Here is a 23,954-nt window from a genome sequence, read left to right as displayed (position 1 = left end):
TTTTCTAAAAAAAAAACCCAATGAAACTCTGGTATTCATAAAATAGTTCTCAATAACAAGCTTTATTTTATACTAGCAGGGAGATCTTACGTTGTCCGGGATTGAAGGAGAAGCAACAAATGTTTCACCCTCTCATATTTTTGTCATCAAAAATCGGCAAAATCAACCATTTTTTTTTTAAACTGAATCGATTGATTGCCTGCTCTAGTTAGGGACCCCACCCTCAGTGTACCGGAGGAAGCTTCACTTGCCTCCCCGCAGTGACTTAGTCCACAATAAGTTTTAGTCTACATTGCACTGTAGAGAATCTATTGTTGATTTTATAAAATTACCTGTAAATAATAGCTTCACTTCACAGCAAGTTTAACACACAAACGTAAAGTATCACAGTTCAATTTTATTCTCAACAGAAACATTCATTTTGAACGCACCCCAATTTACAGTTGATTTTATAAACTAGGCCTTTCTGCTTGTGCGGTGAAAAAACTTCTCAAATGCACTTGTGATGTTATGTAAACTTTGCTCAAAAAAAATAGCCGTTTCCGAATCAATAGGAAACTCTCTCTCTCTCTCTCTCTCACACACACACACAAAGTTCCTTTTATATTATACTAGCGGGGAGTACCCGGCTTTGCCCTGGTTTTTAGATGCGTGTGTGGTTGAGGGGGGGGGTAAAATGAAAACAAAGCGAAGTCATAATCCTGTTTAAATATTATAAAAACAATGTTAAAATTATAAAAAAATAAAAATTAAAAAAATTAAAAAAAAAAAAACAATTAAAAAAAATGAACGTGATGCAATACGAACGGTCCGGCGGTGCCTGTGTGTTTGAAAAATCCCAAATAAGTTTGAAGGAGGGGGGGGGTGAACTCGAATCATTGAGGCGAAAAAAAAAAAAAAAAAAACCTGATGAATTAACTAAAAAGTGAATTGGGTCAAATATCAATTCTGCAGTGAAGTTTGTTTTGGTTTAGTTTCAGTAGTCAAATCACACTCGAATTCTAAATGAATGTTCTTGTTTTCTCGAATTCTAAATGAATTTATTTGTTTTAATTTTAAGTGTAATGCAAGTGAATTCACGATATCGTTGCATTGTAATATGTTGAGTTGAAAGTACTAATGAATAAAGGCCACAGTTAGATTTCACGGCTAGAGTGGTTAAAACCGGAAATAAAATCCGGTTAGTCTCGCAGATTGCGTCTTACACTAACGAAAAAAAAGCAAAAAGAAAACAATAATAGTAATCGCGTTTTTTTTATTAATTTTTTTTTATTTCTATTTTATTATGGAAAAAACAGAAAGCATAAATCAGGGGAAAAAAAAAAGAAAACGGCATAAGTAACCTTGTACGATTCCAAACTGGTGTGTTTCCTCGTAGTGTTCCATGTGAACGCATCCGCTGCAGCGTAAATGGGGAGAGATGAAAGGAGGAATCTAATAGAGAAAAGATGTTGCAACTTCCATTGAATCTAACCGATTTTGGCAGTGGACTCTCACCGGAAAAAATATAGCAATGTAGCATTGTCAGTGGAACTGTAGAGATAATAGGCCTATAGCAAACCTCAGATAATGTGCTATAGTCTGTACGCATTACATTGGCATGTAATGTCATGATTTTTAATCCTATTAAGGTCAAAGTTAGAGGGGAAAATGAGTTCATTTTATTTATATAGAAGATATAGAGAAGAGAACATAGAATAGAAGAAAATAGATAGAAGAATAGAAAAGAGAAGAGAATAGAAAAGAGAAGAGAAGAGAAAAGAAGAGATGAGAGGAGGAGAGGAGATGAGAGGAGGAGAGGAGATGAGAGGAGGAGAGGAGATGAGAGGAGGAGAGGAGATGAGAGGAGGAGAGGAGATGAGGAGAGGAGGAGAGGAGGAGAGGAGATGAGGAGAGGAGAAGAGGAGATGAGGAGAGGAGAAGAGGAGATGAGGAGAGGAGAAGAGGAGATGAGGAGAGGAGAAGAGGAGATGAGGAGAGGAGAAGAGGAGAAGAGGAGAGGAGAGGAGGAGATGAGGAGAGGAGAAGAGGAGATGAGGAGAGGAGAAGAGGAGATGAGGAGAGGAGAAGAGGAGATGAGGAGATGAGAAGAGGAGATGAGGAGATGAGAAGAGGAGATGAGGAGATGAGAAGAGGAGATGAGGAGATGAGAAGAGGAGATGAGGAGATGAGGAGAGGAGAAGAGGAGATGAGAAGAGGAGAAGAGGAGATGAGGAGAGGAGAAGAGGAGATGAGAAGAGGAGAGGAGATGAGAAGAGGAGAGGAGAAAAGAAGAGGAGAGGAGAAGAGGAGAGGAGAAGAGAAGAGGAGAGGAGAAAAGAAGAGGAGAGGAGAAAAGAAGAGGAGAGGAGAAAAGAAGAGGAGAGGAGAAAAGAAGAGGAGAGGAGAAAAGAAGAGGAGAGGAGAAAAGAAGAGGAGAGGAGAAAAGAAGAAGAGAGGAGAAAAGAAGAAGAGAGGAGAAAAGAAGAAGAGAGGAGAAAAGAAGAAGAGAGGAGAAAAGAAGAAGAGAGGAGAAAAGAAGAAGAGGAGAAGAGGAGAAAAGAAGAGGAGAAGAGGAGAAAAGAAGAGGAGAAAAGAAGAGGAGAAAAGAAGAGGAGAAAAGAGAAGATAATCCTATTAAGGTCAAAGTTGGAAGGGAAAAATGAGTTCATTTTATTTAGATAGATTGACAGATAGAAGATAGATTGACAGATAGAAGATAGATTGACAGATAGAAGATAGATTGACAGATAGAAGATAGATTGACAGATAGATTGACAGATAGAAGATAGATTGACAGATAGAAGATAGATTGACAGATAGAAGATAGATTGACAGATAGAAGATAGATTGACAGATAGAAGATAGATTGACAGATAGAAGATAGATTGACAGATAGATTGATAGATTGACAGATAGATTGACAGATAGATTGATAGATAGATAGAAGAAGAAAAAAATATAGAAGAGAAGAAGATTATTTTATTATTATTTAAGTTCCAACTGACTACAATATAGTTGTCTTCAAGTCTAACGTAAATAAGTTTTTGATGAGCCGTTCCATATAAGTTAACAAATTTACCGAATTTCCATTACTAACAATTACTATATTGTCTAATTTCTACTGTACACTCTGTAACCCTTATCCTCGAGTGGCCTCTTGGCCTTGATAAGTGATGATCTCTATATATAATAAAATATACATAACAAAAAAAAAAACAAATTTAATAGTAGAGATAATTTTCTTTATTTACACAAACATTATTAGCTACATATGTGCATATATGTTTCAGCTGTGATTTCTTTCGAAAACTAATTTCCTCAGGCCACCAGTCTTAGCTGTCTCAACCCTTTGGAACAGCTGAAATACGTATGCACATTATCATTTGAAATCAAATTGTGCTTGGTCTCCTTATCTAATGCTGCTTTACGATAATGCTTCTCGTAGGTATATATTCACGCTTCATTTATACCTATGATACATACCTATGAAAAGCATTATTGTAAAGCAGCGTTATATAAGGAAACCAGCACAACGTGATTCAAATGATACCAAAGTACTCCAACTAGATTGTTTATGTAAACTGGATGTTTTACCAATACAGACACATCTACGCTATTATGTATCTGTTTATATGTAAATGGTCTGTAAAACCTATCTCTATAACGAAGTATATAAACTGACAAAATATAATATATATTCTAGTATTGAGGAAGAGGTAGACAACTCAAATGAAAGAATGACAACCATCGAAATTAAGTTTATATATAGAAACAAGAACTTTTGTTAGTCTAATTACTTTGGACACAGTAGAATGAAAATGTAATGCCTACGGTATTTAAATTATATAAATTAGCCTGCATGATTATGGCTTGTCGCAGATCCATCCTTTTAAACAATCAGGAAACATGGATCAAATCGAATAACAACGAGTTTGACGTCCCGATGGGGGCTTTTGACTCAGCCCAGATTGCCGACCTAGTGGGCATATTTATAATGTACACTATTAGCAGAATTATAGAGCCTAACTTAGTGGGATTATACAGGGATGATGGACTAATTGTTATCCCTAATAGTGACGGCCCCATGGTATCGAAAATACATAAAAAATTAGTAAGAGCCTTCAAATACCTAGGATTTAAAATAGATATTACCCCAAATTGTAAAAAAGTTAATTATCTAGACATAACTCTAGACTTAAGAAAGGGGATATACAAGCCGTTCAATAAAGATAATAACACACCTTCTTATATTAATACTAGATCTAACCATCCAAGTTGCATAATTAAACAAATACCTAAAACGATTAACACTAGGATTAATAAACTTTCGGCTAACAAAGAAATTTTTGAAGCAAATAAAAAATTATACAATAGAGCACTAGAGATAAGCGGATACAGTGAAAAACTCACATATATTAAGAAGGAAAATAAAAACAAAAATAAATCTAAGAACAGAGGCCGGAAAATAATATGGTTTAATCCCCCTTACTGTCAACTATCCAACATAAACATAGGGAAAGTATTTTTGAACCTAATAGATAAACATTTTACCATAAATAATCCACTTAGGAAGATATTTAATAGAAAAACAATTAAAATAAGTTACTCGTGCACTAAAAACATGGACAGAATAATTAGCACTCATAATAAAATATTAAACAACTCTAATAGAAATAAGGCGACAGTAGACAAATGTAACTGCCAAGTGAAAAATAACTGCCCACTGGACGGTAATTGTAAAGTTGAGTGCGTGGTTTACAAGGCTACGATCCACCCAGAAGATAATAACAGGGACAAAAAAGTTTACTTCGGTATCTCCGCCGGAAGCTGGAAACAACGTTTTTATGACCACAAACATTCTTTCAATAACCCAGAACTTAAGAATAAAACCGAGTTAGCTAAACAATGGTGGTTATTAAAAAATGAGAATCAATCCCCAGTGATTTCATGGTCAATCCTATGTCATTCGGACGTTCCAAATGGCTTTAGGCAGAGATGCAGTTTATGCCTCGAGGAAAAAATAAGAATCCTGAAGTACCAACACAGTAATCTCCTAAACAAACGAGATGAACTGATGGCCAGATGTAGACATAAATGTAAATTTAAAATAACCAATAACTCTAGATCCGACGAACAGAGAATTCTATAATGGTAAAGACACCGAATCTAACACCACTAGATTAGTTACGATAAACCATCCTACCCCACCCCACTGGCAATTATAGTGTTGTCCGGTATATACTCGATAATAACTACTTTACGATTTGTTGTCCGAAATCTAAGCTAGGCATATATATATATATATATATTTTTCACGAAGTACCTGGTTTATCCAAATTACTTATAAATAAATGAGATATCCTTAAGATAATAATTTTTCTCTGCAGATAATACATTAGTTATTAAACTGAGTTAAGTCAAAAAGACCAAATACTAAAACTAGATATTATTAGATTTGATACAAATCAACACAAAAATATAATTATTTTACTTATTTCTTTATGCGTGCATGAGAATAATTTTGTTGTACGGAGTGAATAAAAGTATATATTAACCGAAACTAGATACGTCCTATCGGATTGGGGGCGATCAATATTACAATTTCCTACTTCTTAATCAATTAAGAATTGAAATATTAATTACAACGACCGCTATAATCACCAATAAAATTATTTACATGAAAATATATAAAATATTAAATACATAAGACTCAATTTTTTAAATTCATAGTATTATATTACGAATACAATATTTAAATGAATTATAAGATAATATTTATATCTAACTAATTTTTACATAATAACATACAGATAGTTTTAAAACTTTATATATAATATTCTTTTTATTTTTATTTTCTTATTTTTATTTATTTATTTATTTTTTTATTAATTTATTTATCTTTTAATAGACCTACTTTCCATGACTCAATTTACTATAGGACGCGTGTACAAACATCCAGTTTATTTCCCTTACTTTTCTCAGAGTTTCTAGACTAATATGACAGTTAACATTAGATCACTGCTTCCTCTTCTTTTCTTCCTCTTTTTTTCTTCTTTCTTTTTTTTTTTTTTTTTTCTTCTTTTTTCCATTACGCGCTGTTCTATTTCTTTCACTATATATCCGTATACTTTCGCCCCTTCTTCCTAGGTTAGTAAACGCGTGTCAAGGCATTTACATGTCAGAACGTACATCTTAGAGGCGTGTGTGTGTGTGTATGTGGGTGTAGGTGTATGTGTATGTGTTGCGTGTGTGTGAGTGTGTGTGTGTGTGTGTGTGTATCTATGGTTACATCGAGCTGCCGCTTATAAGTGTCTAATCTAATATTTTTATTTGTTATCTTTAATTTTTAATTTTTATTTTTTTAAATCCCTACCACCCTCTCTATAAATGTATTAAGTGGATTGCTACTACCACCACCTTTGGTTTTTTGAGGGTCGAAGCCCGATCTTTTCTTTTCTTTTTCAGTATCAAAAATGTAATTGTCTGATTTAGATGCTTGAAAATACCATAAGGTTGAAATAAATTATTGCATCGACAATTATGTAATTTCCGTGTTATATTTTATATATATATATATATATATATATATATATATATATACTAGCAAATGTACCCATCGTTGACTGGATTCAAAAACAGCCTACAGAAAATGGACTCTGATTTATGAAAGTATGATAGGTTATGAAAAGGAAGGGTTGTAAATTTGGGTTGAATTTCGGGGTATCAAAACCAAAGCAAAATATGATGAAAGTAAAAATAAAATAGATAAACCCCATAATTTATTATACAATACCTATTCACACTGAAACACTTATCACAATATTCTGTGGATCTATATTAAAAAAACCTTGTTAAACTTTGTGACATGTTTCCATTCTATGGAGGTCAGGTGCGAACGAACACCCCATAATTTTATTATACCATATTTCTTCAAACTGAAACATAATTATCAAAATATACTTACGCAGATAGATATGAAAAGTCTGTATTAAAGTTTGTGCCTATTTCCATTCTATGGAGGCCAGGCGCGAACGCAGACCCCACAATTTTATTACACCATCTCTAAGTTAAAACATACTTATCAAAGTATTATTATGTACATCTATATCAAAAAACACTTGTAAACACTTTTTTTTTTTAAATTTTTAAATTTTTTATTTCCATACTTTGTGGACCAGGCACGAACGCAGACCCCACAATTTTAATGAATCATCATTATGCCAGATCAAACATACCCATTCCTGTGTCTCGATACATCTTCTATCATTATATGTAATCAGTTTTTTAAAATTGTCAACCATATAGGAGCCTATTCGTGATCAGACACACACACAGACATTCAGCTTTATATTATAGATATGTATATAGATAGAATGGCTTCCTTCAGTCTTGACAAACTATGGGTACCCACTGTAAGGTGCCGGCGTGTTAAATTTTTGTGGCAAGAGTTGCGCGATCCCTAACCACACCTCTCCTAAGTCGACGTTGTTGAATATCAGTGGCAAGTGGAGGTTCAGCACGACTGGAAACAATGCCGAGATAAGCGGAGAGCACATACAGCGTCTAGAATTCCCAAATGGTCACCCATTTGGTACTAACCAGGCTCAACATTGCTTAACTTCGGTGATCTGATGAGAGCTGGTGTGTCATCGTGATTAATATACATACATATAAATAGATGTATATTATATTGAAATAAATAAGCAAACAAATAAGCGAAAACGAGCAATAAACGAATTAATAATAACAGCAAGGAATAAAATGAATAAATAAATGGAGCTTATCAATAAAATAGATAGAAAAAGAACATGCCACCAGGACAGAAAAACAAGCCGTGAAATCTTAAAATAGAGAAGCAGCGCTGAAGAGGGTAAAATATTACTTCAGATCAAAGCAAACACAAAGACAACCATCTAGTTTTAAATTAAATCGATACCCTCCCTCCCCCCCGCCCAGCGGTGCCTAACCAGGTCAAATCGTACTTTCCTCCTCTTCCCTCCCTCTCTCATCTCTTCTCTATTTACAATACCTTCCTCCAAAAACCTCTACTGTCCACATTCAAAAACTATACACTCCCCTTTTATTTCAAAGTATAATCCACATCCGGATATTTCTTTATATACTAAAGAATTGAAGTGTGATTCTCATTTCAATCAGTTTCCTGTTTTGGTGGCCCTGTCGGTGGGGCATTAGAATACACCGACTGCCCCCCTGCAGAGGGTAAAAGTCCCTCAATGGGGGTCCTGGATATGACCTTAAACTATATCCAGTGGTGAGGCCCCAGCTTGCGGGCTTTGGGGAGTGTGGAGCCACCCTTTAATTACCATTGCTCCCAGGTCCACTCTGACCTGGAGTGGTAGTACCTTTTAGGGTTCCAACTATGGGTTAAATAGAAACCGACTTGAAAACAACAAATATACTCTACTAAAAAGTTTTTCTTCAAAATCTTTGGATTCTGCATTAAATAACCCGAAAAGGGTTGATATGCCGTAAAACAAAAACAACCAACCAACCAACCAGCTTTGGTCAAAAGAAGTGTTTCTCTTTAAAGAGGGACTCCACTGAAACATGTATGCACATATGTAACCAATAATAGATAAACCTATGATATTGTCCCATTAACTACTGTACACTCTTTAACCCTTATCCCCGAGTGGCCTCTAGGTCTTGATAAGTGGTGACTCCTATGTAAAAGAAAAAATAAAGAAAAAAAAGCCTGGATGTCTTGCATCACAGGAAGTATGACCAGCCAAGGAAAACTTGGGAACAAGTGATTGGACAAAACCGTAGTAGAGAGTGGAACCAAGAAGACTGGGAGTGAGCTTGCAAAATGCTTGTCATCAAATAAATGAACGCCCGATCCCTGGTCAAGGGAAAAATGATGTGAAATGAATAGAAGAAAATGGAAAGACTTAAAGAGTTATTTATCTCCCATGGAGGAAGATGTGACAAAAGGTTCGAAAAGTGGGATTTGAGAACCAAGCACCTTAGAGGAAGCTCACTCCAGCCTGCAAAAAAAAAAAAAAAAAAAAAAAAAAAATACCTGAGCAGTTTCATAGTAACTCCCTGGCAAGGTCAGCTCAAGTGGCCAGCAACAAACCAACCCATTCTCAAAGTGAGAGAAAAAATTTATAACTGAACAAATGGAACTCTTAAGTTTTCTTTTTAAACGTTTACTTCGATTAGTTCTCAGAGATCAAAGAACATTCTGAGGCTAACATTTGATTTCTTTATGTATTATATAGATATCCAAATGCTTAAAGAATTTCCCTAACTTCTAAAATCTTGGGAAAATCAGTGAAGAATAACGGAGAAGGAAGAATTATTTCCACAATGGACCACATTATTATATTATAGTTTACTTTAGCTGTGATCTTTGATGTAGTATTCTTTTTTTCATTTTGTTTATTTTTGTCTAATTATTAAACCATTATAGCATTAGAAATCTTTGAAAGAAAAAAATATATATAAAACTGGAATCAGTGACGTGTTCTGCAGTGCAATATCTTTAAAATCAAGCCCAGGCTATATGGCTGATAACAATAATATAATGCCCGAGATCCCTCTGTAAATCAATAGCTGACCTTGAGGATATCATGTTATTATACAGAGTGCAGCAGCTCCTCTTTTTAATCTGTATTAAGTGCATCGTGTATATAAAATATGGTTTTCAAAAAGAAATTCATTGTGGCAAGATCAATGTCAGCTGAACCAATACACTTTGCAATCGATCTCATCAAATTGATTTTCATCAAACAAGAACAACCTTCATTAAAACAGTTAAAAGTTAAAAAGATAGCTCAGGTTCTTAAGATTCCATATATTCTAATTCAGATGTTTATTTAGAATCTTTGAATATTCACTTTGGATTCTTCAAAGATTAAAAAAAAAGTCCAACTACAGGCCCACCTGTCACTCTCATGGCTCCGACTACGGGCCCGCCTGCCGCTGTCACAGCTCCGACTACGGGCCCGCCTACCGCTCTCACGGCTCCAACTACGGGCCCGCCTACCACTCTCACGGCTCCGACTGCCGCTGTCACGGCTCCGACTACGGGCCCGCCTGCCGCTGTCACGGCTCCGACTACGGGCCCGCCTGCCGCTGTCACGGCTCCGACTACGGGCCCGCCTGCCGCTGTCACGGCTCCGACTACGGGCCCGCCTGCCGCTGTCACGGCTCCGACTACGGGCCCGCCTGCCGCTGTCACGGCTCCGACTACGGGCCCGCCTGCCGCTGTCACGGCTTTGACTACGGGCCTGCCTGCTGCTCTCACAGTTCCAACTACAAATCAACTTCGATTGACTTCTTCCAAACTCTTCAATTTAAACTACAAAACTCATGATCAGTGTTAGCATTATCTTAAAATCCTGTTGTTTGAACGAGAAGAAGGATCGTAGTGCCCTTGACGTTTTGTCTTCTTTTCAAATGAACTTGTGCATTACCGTAGTTCTTCAGAGGACAAGAAACATTGCATAAAAATGAGATATTTTTTTATCACTCGATTATGGTAGACAAGTAGAACACGGGAATTAACGAAAGTTAATCTCTCAAATTCACTAGCCAGCAGACTGTAAGATTTCAATTTAGGACAGCTCATAACATTTGGGGGGGGGGGTTGCTTCGCCTATGCTGTCAATGCAATCATGCCCTCTACGGATGTAGCTGCCATCCATTTTATTGTTTACTAGCATGGGTACCCAGCATTGTCTGGGTGTGGAGAGGTAGTATAGTTAGGCTATTACGCAACCAACCCCTTAAAAAAAAAAAAAAAGAAAAAATAAATAAATAAAAATAATGAGTGCCCGCGTGAGTCCAATAAAAAAAAAGGAAAAAAAAAAGGAAAAAAAAAGCAAAAAAAAAAATCAGCCACAGTAGCCAGGCTCGACCCTGTAATGCGAAAGAGGAAAAGGAGGTAAGAAAAAAAAAAGAAAAAAAAGCTGTCTCGCTAACGTGTTTTAAACATACATTGAGATCACAATACGTGAATGACTTTGCAAAAATGTCAACAGAAAAAAATGACCCCCCGCCTTGCAAAAAAACGGCCCAGTTGACAGTCAAAGAATTCATCTTTTTGGCCAATTTTTACATATTTGTCGTCCGAGAGATTGATCTTTCTAACGATATCAATTTTGTCAATGTTTGTTACGCATGTCAAAAGTTTTTGGCAGACATAAACACACATTTTGCCTTTTATATAATAGACTAGCGGGGGGGGGGGTAACCGGCGTTGCCTGGGTGTTTGGAGGTGTGTGTGTGTGTGCGCTAAAAAAAAAAAAAAAAAAATGTTTGCTGGGTAAATGAAAAAAGTTTTAGTAGGAAGGTAGGATTGAACCCCGAAGCCTTGACGCGAAGGTGAAAACGAAAGGGAAAACAAGCCAGACAACTAACCATCTCGGCCACGAGGGGAGAGGAACTGATAAGCATGTTAAGTGACAGTTTATAAAGCGAAATAAACAGGTGCGAGGAAGTGGTGTGATGTCTGACCTAGTTTTGCGCTGCAACCCAGATCATTCGCTTTTCGAAGACGCGGCGAGCTGGTAAAAGTCGGGCAAATTAAATACACACACGACCCCCATTCGTAACTCTTAGATATTATCATTTAGACGTGACATAAAAAGTTTTAAGGAGTGAGCCGACCAAGAAATCCAGCGAAAAAAGCCTTTTACAGGCATACACACACACACTTTCGCTTTTATATAATAGATTTAATCATTAGTGTATTTCAATCGATAGGTAATCTTTGCTAATGACCTTTGCAGGGTTTTTTTTTTTTTTTTTTTTTACATGAAATCACCGGATATTTATATTCTGGACATATGCGGATCTTTGTTAACTAGTTGAGTTATATTTCTTCTAATTAGGTGCTATTTCTGGTATTCCAGAGCCGATATTCAATAAACTTACTTAAGTAATAGTGATTGCAGGGGGAGACAACTTATGCTTTGTTTGTTTCTTGTTTGTTTTATTTACTATAAAAATTCTGAACATATTTCCTTCACTCTCTATCAATGCCTAAATCTAGACGCTGATTCCATCAACAAAGCTTCTTTCCCAGAACTGCCCGTCTGTGGAAAACTGTTCTGCTGGCCTGCTTCTCAGTTGAATATAACATGGTAGCCTTCGAATCCAATGTAAACAAATTCTTGTTGGGCTGTTCCCATAAATAATCAAATTTTACCCAATTAACACCATTAATGATTACTACACTATCACCTTTACATTCATTAACTTTTATCCTCAAGTGGCCTTCGGACCTTGATAAGTGATGACTCCTAAGTAAAAAAATATCTTTGGTCGTTAAGTAAGTATAACAGGTGAGGCATGCATTTAGATAAAGTGGAGGTTAGAGTCGACACAAACAAACCTTCATTTAGTTCTTGTTATAAAATTATGCCTGACTAACAGCTCTTGTATCTACAAAAAACATTACCATCATAAAAATTTCCATCTCTTACTTGTTAATCCAAATGGGGAATGTCCCAGGAAAAACTTACCTGAAACCAAAGAAAAAGAAACTATAAAATATGCAACCAATTGGGAACATAAATCAAAAATACATTCAACAAATAAGAGTTAATTAATAAAATGTCCTTTTGGAAAATCATTATGCAAATACATATTATTTGTATTCTTTGGATTACAGTCCACATCTTGAGTGTTATTTTCACGATGTTCGATCAATGTAACCTGTGAAATTCTTCAAGTGTATCTTGTCCCAAGGACCTGGGCCTAACATATAAAGCACTTGGTAATATTCAGTTGTAAGTTACACTCTTCTGAAGGTTGAAGGTTCAATCCTCAGTGCGGGCGACACTCAAAATGTAATTGCGAATTCCTTAGGAGTTCTACCCATTCAAGAGAGAATGGTTTAAGTAAAGGGTTCCATTCAAAATTCCAAGACAAAAAAAATTCTGAGTTCTACAAGAAGATTCCAGAGTTCAACAAGATATACCCGAAGACGGTCAGAGGTCACACTGACCGAAATGTTCTAAAAATAGCAAGATGAGAACAGTAATCCGAAGAATCCAAATAATATGATTAATCAATCCTCATCTCAAAAATACAATGTGTAAATATTAAAAAGTTTGGTCAAATGTCATGCTGGCAACAAGTTTTGGTGATGGAATCTGATTACGGCTCAAGTAAGCAGCTTCCATTGTTTCAATTACTTTGGTTCTTTTTGGCAAAATTTCCCCTCTTCACTGCCACCAATTTTTAGATGCATTCATACATTTAAGAGGCTCTCTCAGTTTGTTTGTAGGTCTATCATGCTTCTGTTTAAAATTTTCATTGTCAAATTAGCAGAAAGAGTGGATATATTATTTTTTTTAATGCACGCAACCATCTTTATTTATGCTATGCTTAAGTTTGAAATAACGATTTTGTCAATCTGCAATTCTGAGATAGCAACTTTGTTAGTCTGTAATGCTTAGAACTTAAAAATAGCATTTTCTGCGATTGATATAATACTGAAGTTTGAAGAGTTTTAGCTATGCACGTATTAGTTATTCAGGGCTTTACAGACAAATTTATCTTTAATTGACCTTGGACAAGTAAACATTTTCGTTTACAAGCCAAATAGAAAAGTTACTAGCCAAATCCACATGATTTTTAGAATATGATATCTTCGTTCTTTGATAAGTACATACATTATTAGATAAAAAAATGCAAGCATGAAAAGTAATATGGTTAAGATAAAGCTCAGAAAAGTAAAAGGACTAGTTAAAACTGGAAAAGAAACAGACAAGATACTCTGGTAAAAAATATAATAAATTTATAACTTAATACATTGCAGCATTAATTTTTTTTTTTTGTAAGTCAATTTAACATATATAAATTCTTAATGCTTTTCCAGTTTTAACAACTAGTCCTTTTACTTTTCTAAGTCTAATCTTAACCATATTACTTTTAATGCTCGCATTTTTCTATTTAATCCATGATTTTTCCATGAGTTACTTTGAAATAATATTTTCTTTTTTGTGTTCAATATCATACGCATTGTCAACAATCCATAAAAAAATTACCAACATTTTAAATTGACTAAATGAAAAAAAAAATCAAATAAAAGACGTAATTAAGTAAATAAACAGAAAGGGACAAAAAAACAAAAAAAACAAAAGAGAATTAACGGGTGATGTCGTAAGCGAAATATTATCAGCCCTAAACGGCACAGAGCATCACTTTTGTTAACTCTCTATACATAACCCAAATAAGATGGCATGTGAGCGACATTTATGAAGATGTAGATGACGAAAAAGTTGCTATGATAACCAACAGCCAATCAGAAGAAATCGTCTCTCACGTTCCTTACTAATTCTGAGGACTTTTGAACACCAGTAATTTTATTATAACTTGTTTTAATGAACAGAAAATTGAAAATGTTTATTTCAAAATATAGCTGAGAAGGTGACCTATAACTGTAGAAATTGTTTAAAATTTAGTCGCAAAATGAGTGAACGGTGAAGCTTTAAAGCAGTCCTAAATGATTAAAACTAACACTTAACCATATATTCAAACACGGTAGCGTTTGAATGATAAGGATTTTTCTGTATTTTTAAATAAGTGAAATTTATTGCATTTTCACCCCAAACAAGGCAAAGTGCAACTTTGATATAGGGGGCTACTATCTGGGACATAATGTGCAGGGGTTATGTAGAGAGTTGAGCAGCAAAATATGTTTACATTATACTTGAACTTCTGCATGTCAGTACAGTAAGGAAAACTGGTACCCAGAAGGGAATTCCAAAGTCTAGCATTGCTAGTCTTAGAACTGCACGCCTGTGGAACTCTGTTCCGTCTGCCTGCTTCCCACCGGACTACAACTTGGATGTCTTCAAGTCCAACGTTAACAAATTCCTAATGAACCGCCCCCTTAAGTAAACACTTCATCAAATCTCCACACTAACGTAATGTACTTGCAATAACCCTTATCCCTGAGTGGCTTCCGGGCCTTGATAAGTGGTGATCACTGTGTAAAAAAAAAAAAAAAAAAAAAGTGCTAGGGAAAAATTATTATTACTATTAGTGTAGAAGGCTTTCTGGCATCTGGGGATCATTACTGTATAGGGGTGGACTTTGCTGCTTGTCGGGGGTATTTACATCAAGGAGGTACAAAGGCTTGTAGTTCGTCGGAGCACCCATTTGAAAATACTCGTAAAACAGGCGGAGGGTGCAACATTTCATCGATGGGACAGCAGTTGAAGGAGGACTTATTAGGTTGGCGACTCTCTTTTGAACCCTGTCCAAGAGTGAAAGACTAGTAGCAGATGCACCAGCCTAAATGTAGCAACAATACATCATACCTGGGTGAATGGTGACCTCTTAGACGTAAGTAACTTTCTAGCACGATAGAGAGTTTAAAAATCAATATTTATCATTATTATTTAGTGAATTCCAATTTAAAGAACACTTATATCGAGGAGACAAAAAAAAAAAAAAAAAAAAAAAAATTCTAATTCGTTTCGGGCTTAAGACATACATACCTCTTGATCTTTAATAGATGAAAACATCACACGGACTTTATTGCTTTAGTGACACCATGCCACGAAAAACAAAAGGAAAAACACAAACTGATTCTATTTTTTTTTTTTTTTTTTAACGGTATGTCCACCCTTGTTCGGTTATTTTATGCCGAATCGTGGTTTAATGATTAAATATTTTATTTATTTTTTTATTTATAAACAAAATTATGTGAATAAATATATTTATAGTTGAAATATAGTTTGCATTAAAATTTAATTAAATTTTTAATACAAAAATAAAAAAGTAAATGCATGAAATGTGTTAAAATGCGAGTAAATTTGCAATATGATTCTATTTCTAATGAAGGCGTTATATTATCGAGAGTTAGTATTTTTTTTTAATTACTTATATTGACTTTCTAGACTTCTGAATATCAATATAATTTTATTTGTTAGACAACAGGCACCAAACTTGCTCTAGCCATTATAATGTAACTGGCATGGCCAGTCATTTGTCCAAGGTTGAAGTCTTTCCATAGTTCAGACTTTATAACAATAGATGAATACACGTGGGAAATTACATTAATATACTGAGAAAGAGACAGAAAAAGAGGAGATGGGGATAACAATTTGTTTTATTTTCAACAGAGCACAATGCAGAGTCATGCTCAGGTGACGTTCAACAGAAATGAAACCAAGTGATGAACTAAAAATATTTGTAATAGATAGTATGGTTGTTTGGTTTTACGGCATATCAACCTTTTTGGGATTGTTTAATACGGAATCTAGTCATTTTGGTAAAAAAAAAAAAATGTTTGTGTTTCAAGTTCTTTATATCTTCAAATATTTATTCAGTGTTTTACAGCATATCACAAGGTGTATCAGAATTTTCGTAGGAATTTTTGACACCCCTAACACGAAACTGCAAATAAAATATAAAAAAAAAAAACTTGTAATTTCTCTTTCAAAAGTGGGTTGTTTATTTTCTTTATGGATTATACCTTCAAAATAAACTATTAAAGTTGTATAAAAAGTAATAGAAATATTATTTCTTTTATATTTAAAAAAAAACAGTAATGAAATTAATTGAATGAGTTCAGAATTTTTCAATTTTTAAACTTTAAAAATCCATCAAAGTTTTTCTATTGATTCTATTTTTACGATATTTTCAGAGTTAATGTGAAATTTTATGCTCTTTCCAATAAACCGAATATATTTTAGACAAACGTTTTTTTTTTAAATTCAGCAGCAAGATGTCTGTTTACATTACACTTGAACTTCTGCTTGTCAGTACAGTCAGGGAAGCAGGAACCCGGAAGAGAATTCCAAAGTCTAGTAGTTCTAGAGAAGAAACTATTGAGTAGAGGGCTTTCTGGCATCTGGGGATTGCTACTGCGTAGGGGTGGGATTTTGCTGCTTGTTGGGTTTGTTGAGGGTATTTACATCGAGAGGGTACAAGGGCTTGCAGTTCGTCGGAGCACCTACCATTAAAATACTTGTAAAATAGGTAGAGGGATGCAACATTTCGTTGATGGGACAGAGGTTGAAGTCTAGCTGACAGTTCGGAACCTATCAGGTTGGCGACTCTTTTCGAACCTTGTCCAGGAGTGAGAAATTAGTAGCAGATGCACCAGCCAAAATGTGACAATACCCCATACATGGGTGAATGGTGGCCTTGTAGAGGCACAGGATACTCTCAGGCATAAGTAACTTTCTAGCATGGTAGAGAAAGCCCACTTTCCCCAAGCAGCCCAGGCAATGCCCTCAATTTATCTGTTCCAACTCATGTTCCCTGTGAACGTTAAGCTGAGGAGTTCAAACAAAGTACTTTCAGGTAATGTATCATTAGCCATGGCTATTGGTGGTTGAGAAGGTTTCTTGTAATTATTAAAGGAAAGAAGCTTAGTCTTAGCAGCATTGAATGTTACCCTCCATTTTTATCCCCATTCTACTACAGGCTGGAGGTCTCTCTCTAGGGTCTCTGCTATTGCCTTGGATATGTGTTCATTTGTTTTCCCCTAGTAAGTGTTATAGAGTATGATGTCGCCAGCAAATATACCCATCTCAGAAACAATTTTATCAGAAAGGTCATTTATGAATATCAGAAATTCTAGTAAAATACAGTGTGGTTGCTAGAAAAGCGGGAAATTTGAAGATCATCTTAGATCATGAATAAAATGTGTGATTGCTATTTTTTTTTTTTTTTTTTTGTTCTTTTGTTGTCGAGCTTGGATTTCTAGTTTAAGACGCTGCAGTAAAGTGCACGGACGACATTTTGAGTATCTATGAGTATAATATAACAATTGTCTTTGAAAAACTTTGTAAAAATTATTCGTTGTTTGACAAATTTCCCGCTTTTCTAGCGACCACCCTGTATGAATAGAAACCAACAAACAAATCGAATCAAATTACAATGACAATGTACGTTTCAACACAAGTAATGGCAGTAAGTAGTTTTATAATTTAAAAAACGAAAAAAAAAAAATCTCTTTTCACAACAGAATTTTGTAATTATGATAAATTCTTAGATTTTTCATTCATTTTTTCCCCCTCCTTTACTTAATGTCGACAATTTGGTTTTAAAGTGAAGTAAGACTACATAATTCGATAACATTAAAATATTTTTTTTTTTAAGATATTGGTACCAAATACTTTTGATATCGTTCTAATGGATATTTTCTTTACTTAAAACACCCCCCCTCCAAATTCTTGTGTCGCATCATCAGAAATATTACTAATGGGCAAATTCTGCTTGCAATTTTTGTTAAAATAAACAAAATTCACGTTTATATACTTTTTTCTTTCTTTTTTACAAATAATAAGTGAATAAAATATATCTTGCCGGTTTTCGTTTCACTTAAATGGTATTACTTGAACCATTAGTTTTTACTTTTGACGAAATGGATGGTTTAATTAACCCCATCTCTCCCCGATATACATCTCTTCCTCATGGATATCTCCAGGGATAAAAGAGAAGAAGAGATAAGAGGCAGCTCCAAAATAAAAATTCTTGGTTCTCAAACCCACCCCCACCCCAAAGAAAAGGAAGGTGGACCTCTAAATTCACCCTCGTCTGTTCGTCCGTTCATCTGTCCGCACTTTTCTCAAATAGAATTTGGAATTTTTTAAAATTTTTCACAAAAGTAACAGAACGGATTTGCTGGGAAAACTACGGTTGCCCCCCCCCCTCCTATGGGTGCCTTTCAGGTTAACATGGCTAAAATTGACACTTTTGTGCTTATTAAAAAAAAAAAAAGAAAAAAAAAAGTCTTGGATTTTTTCATTGTTTGTCTATTTGTTCAGTTTATTGGCCTATCAACAGCTGCATGGTCATTTAAGGCCAAATAAGTTCATTTTTTTTTTTTTTTTTTGATGTCTTAGTAAGGTAGGTGTTCTTTATTTTCCAGTATGCCAAGGTAAGATTGGAGGAAGGTCTGTAAGAGATTCAGGTTGAAAAATTTTTTTTTTTTTTTTTGGTAGATTTATACTTTGGAGGAGAGGTTTACCTCTTTCAAGTAATTTAGAATTGTTTTTTCATTTATTTTTTCAAAGAGATCTTTAATGTTGTTAATGCGGTAGTGTTTTTGGCGTAGGGGAGCTAGGTCAATGCAGTTAATTAAAAAATGTTTAACGGTTTGGATTTTTTTAGTTTCAAGAGAAATGGATACTCCCTGTAAGGGCAGCTGTGCATGTAATTCTGAGGCAAGGGTTGTGTAATCCCAACCACACTTCTCCTAAATCAGCATTACTTGAATCCAGTGGCAAGTGGAAGTGCTAGACTACTGGAAACAGTTGCGAGATAAGCGGAGAGCACATATAGTACCTGGAATTCCAAAGTGGTCACTCATTGACCAGGCTAAACGTTACAGAACTTCGGTGATCTAACGAGAACTGGTGTGTCAACGGGATTATTCTGTCTATAACACTTCTTTTATGCCAAAAACAGCTAATATCTTTCCATTACTCTAAACTGGGAAAATGTTAAACTGCATTATTCATCGTAGCAAGGAAACTAAAAATAAATAAACGGGGTTGAGAGGGAATAAACAGGACGCCATTTTTTTTTTTTTTTTCTTTTTGTCAAATCCTAGTAAGCAGATCTCATAAATATTTACGAAAATCTTTAAAAAAAAAAAAGTTACAATTATGGATTGAAAAGATGCAAACTAAAGAAAATAGGGAAGAAAAACATTAAGGTTTTTCAGTGTCTTTTTGTTTTTTGTTTTTGTTTTTTGTTTTTTGTTTTTGTGTGCCATCATTCCACTGTATTTGTTGTCTTAACGAGTAACAGAGAAAAATTTTGGAGAATAAAAAAAAAAAATCACTAAATTGCATTTTCAATTTATTTTTTAAAAAGGCCACAAAAAATACATTTTTTGTCAATTCCCTACTTCATGGCCAATTGAAACAAATTGAGATGAAAAGAAAAATAGACCTTAAACAAATGAACACCGAACTAAAATCATAAAAATCTGAAAAATGTTTGCAGAGTATTCATAAAATTTACATTTGAAGAAAAAAAAAAAAAAATCTCAAATTTGATTTCAGCAACAAAATTTCTTCAGATATTGTTAACACACATCCCTCCAATCTGGGCACTCAGCAACAAAAATCATATTATAAACCAGCGGCAAGGTGGGGGTGGCTTTGCCCGGTTGTAAAATACGTTTAAATATGATATTTTAATTTGTCCAGATTTCATATACATTATTATAAGAGTCGTGATTTCAAAAGTGAAAAAAAAAGTATTTGGGTGCCATCAGCTAGAATCGAAACTGAAAGCAAAACTGTAGCATTCAAAGCTGATGACGTCACCATTGTACCAACGTGACACGCATACGAAATGATAAAAAATAAACCAAGATAAATGTACAAAATGTATAACGATTTTTTTCATTTTTGACCCCTTAAAAACTATTTTTACCGGCTAAAGACCCATAAAAAAGCAGTCCATAAAAAAACAGTCCATACAAAAAAAAAAGTCCGTACAAAAAAAAAGTCCATACAAAAAAAAAACAGTCCATACAAAAAAAAAAACAGTCCATACAAAAAAAAACAGCCCATACAAAAAAAGCAGTCCAAAAAAAACAGTCCATACAAAAAAAAACAGTCCATACAAAAAAAAACAGTCCATACAAAAAAAAAAACAGTCCATACAAAAAAAAAAACAGTCCATACAAAAAAAAAAACAGTCCATACAAAAAAAAAAACAGTCCATACAAAAAAAAAAACAGTCCATACAAAAAAAAAAACAGTCCATACAAAAAAAAAACAGTCCATACAAAAAAAAAAACAGTCCATACAAAAAAAAACAGTCCATACAAAAAAAAACAGTCCATAAAAAAGCAGTCCATAAAAAAGCAGTCCATAAAAAAGCAGTCCATAAAGAAGCAGTCCATAAAAAAGACAGTCCATAAAAAAGACAGTCCATACAAAAAAAAAACAGTCCACACAAAAAAAACAGTCCACACAAAAAAAAACAGTCTACACAAAAAAAAAGTCTACACAAAAAAAAACAGTCTACACAAAAAAAAGTCCATACAAAAAAAAGTCCATACAAAAAAAAAAACAGTCCATACAAAAAAAACAGTCCATACAAAAAAAAACAGTCCATACAAAAAAAACAGTCCATACAAAAAAAAAACAGTCCATACAAAAAAAAACAGTCCATAAAAAAGCAGTCCATAAAAAAACAGTCCATAAAAAAAACAGTCCATACAAAAAAAAAACAGTCCATACAAAAAAAAAACAGTCCATACAAAAAAAACAGTCCATACAAAAAAACAGTCCATACAAAAAAAAACAGTCCATAAAAAGCAGTCCATACAAAAAAAAACAGTCCATAAAAAAGCAGTCCATAAAAAAGCAGTCCATAAAAAAGCAGTCCATAAAAAAGAGTCCATAAAAAAGAGTCCATAAAAAAGACAGTCCATAAAAAAGACAGTCCATACAAAAAAAAAACAGTCCACACAAAAAAAATAGTCCACACAAAAAAAACAGTCCACACAAAAAAAAACAGTCTACACAAAAAAAAAGTCTACACAAAAAAAAACAGTCTACACAAAAAAAGTCCATACAAAAAAAAGTCCATACAAAAAAAACAGTCCATAAAAAAGCAGTCCATAAAAAAACAGTCCCAAAAAAAAAGACAGTCCATACAAAAAAGACAGTCCATGCAAAAAAAGACAGTCCATACAAAAAAAAAACAGTCCATACAAAAAAAAACAGTCCATACAAAAAAAAGACAGTCCATACAAAAAAAAAACAGTCCATACAAAAAAAAACAGTCCATACAAAAAAAAAACAGTTCATACAAAAAACAACAGTTCATACAAAAAACAGTCCATACAAAAAACAACAGTCCATACAAAAAAAAAGTCCATACAAAAAAAAACAGTCCATCCAAAAAAAACAGTCCATACAAAAAAAACAGTCCATAAAAAAGCAGTCCATAAAAAAGCAGTCCATAAAAAAGCAGTCCATAAAGAAGCAGTCCATAAAAAAGACAGTCCATAAAAAAGACAGTCCATACAAAAAAAAAACAGTCCACACAAAAAAAACAGTCCACACAAAAAAAAACAGTCTACACAAAAAAAAAGTCTACACAAAAAAAAACAGTCTACACAAAAAAAAGTCCATACAAAAAAAAGTCCATACAAAAAAAAAAACAGTCCATACAAAAAAAACAGTCCATACAAAAAAAAACAGTCCATACAAAAAAAACAGTCCATACAAAAAAAAAACAGTCCATACAAAAAAAAACAGTCCATAAAAAAGCAGTCCATAAAAAAACAGTCCATAAAAAAAACAGTCCATACAAAAAAAAAACAGTCCATACAAAAAAAAAACAGTCCATACAAAAAAAAAACAGTCCATACAAAAAAAACAGTCCATACAAAAAAACAGTCCATACAAAAAAAAACAGTCCATAAAAAGCAGTCCATACAAAAAAAAACAGTCCATAAAAAAGCAGTCCATAAAAAAGCAGTCCATAAAAAAGCAGTCCATAAAAAAGAGTCCATAAAAAAGAGTCCATAAAAAAGACAGTCCATAAAAAAGACAGTCCATACAAAAAAAAAACAGTCCACACAAAAAAAATAGTCCACACAAAAAAAACAGTCCACACAAAAAAAAACAGTCTACACAAAAAAAAAGTCTACACAAAAAAAAACAGTCTACACAAAAAAAGTCCATACAAAAAAAAGTCCATACAAAAAAAAAACAGGCCATACAAAAAAAACAGTCCATAAAAAAGCAGTCCATAAAAAAACAGTCCCAAAAAAAAAGACAGTCCATACAAAAAAGACAGTCCATGCAAAAAAAGACAGTCCATACAAAAAAAAACAGTCCATACAAAAAAAAACAGTCCATACAAAAAAAAGACAGTCCATACAAAAAAAAAACAGTCCATACAAAAAAAAACAGTCCATACAAAAAAAAAACAGTTCATACAAAAAACAACAGTTCATACAAAAAACAGTCCATACAAAAAACAACAGTCCATACAAAAAAAAACAATCCATACAAAAAAAAAACAATGCATACAAAAAAAAAACAGTCCATAAAAAAACAGTCCATAAAAAAGCAGTCCATAAAAAAACCCAATCATTTCAGCTACCTAGTAATGCTCTGTAACTTTTTGTTTTGAAAAAAACAGAGTTTGAAAATATGGACAGCCAGACAGACATAGTGAGTTTTATATATTAGACTTACGTTATTTCAAAATAAAATGACCTAGATCAATGGATGGATACAGCCTCTTCTCAATAAGATGCATCCATTCAATCTGATGGGAAAATGTTTGTGATACTATTAAAATCCTTCCCTGAAAGTGTTAAAAAAAAGAAAAAAAAAATATAACACAAGAAAAGTTTATTGTTATTATTGGAATCCTTTTGAGATGAGCAATTTATTTATTTACAGACTATCATCCTCATCTTCTAGTTATTGTTCCGAAACGTTTCAGCCAACTACAAAGATGGAGTATTGTTGCCACATCTGGGCGGGATAAGCTGCTAAAAGCAGCTTATCCTGCCTTGACAGAGTTCAAAATAGACTTGCTAGCCTAGTAGAAGGTGCCCTTTTCTCTTCCCTGCAACCTCTTTCGCACAAGAGATGTTGCAAGCCTATATCTGCTTTATCGTTATTTTCATGGCAAGTGCTCGTCTGAGCTTCAATCTATGGTCTTCCCTGTTCTGACTTTCATGAAAAACACTCATCTAGCTGAAATCACTATCAATAATTTCCCCCACTCTTTATCTGTGCATAAACCTAAACGTAGATTCCATAAACAAAGCTTCTTTCTTAGAACTGCACACCTGTGGAACTGTCTTTCGTTTTCCTGCTTTCCAACTGACTACAATATGGAAATCTTCAAGTCCAACGTAAACAAATTCTTGATGATCCATCCCCTCAAGTAATGCAATTTACCAAATTTCCACTATTAACAATTACTACCACATGTTCCCTTTAACCAATGAACCCTTACCCTCGAGTGGCCTCCTTTATAAG

General features: G+C 34.1%; 1 protein-coding gene across 5 annotated transcripts in view; it reads right to left on the bottom strand.

Moving 5' to 3' along the window:
- LOC145263075 (uncharacterized) overlaps positions 1-23,954 on the bottom strand; it is a 426,101-nt gene that overhangs the window by 294,888 nt on the left and 107,259 nt on the right. The window contains exon 2 of one of the 5 annotated variants that reach the window (XM_080119944.1): positions 11,744-12,476. The exons of the other annotated variants lie outside the window; for them this stretch is intronic. Coding sequence (XP_079976070.1) covers positions 12,441-12,476 — 36 coding nt within the window. The 3' untranslated portion in view covers positions 11,744-12,440. Of the gene's footprint in view, positions 1-11,743; positions 12,477-23,954 lie in introns of those variants that run through there. 5 annotated transcript variants of the gene reach the window in all.

The sequence above is a fragment of the Euprymna scolopes genome, chromosome 38 (genome assembly GCF_053919585.1).
Source record: "Euprymna scolopes isolate OS-2025 chromosome 38, ASM5391958v1, whole genome shotgun sequence".
Lineage (NCBI taxonomy): Eukaryota > Metazoa > Mollusca > Cephalopoda > Sepiida > Sepiolidae > Euprymna > Euprymna scolopes.
Note: the sequence above shows the minus strand (reverse complement) of the source record. Positions and strands in the feature narration are given on the sequence as shown.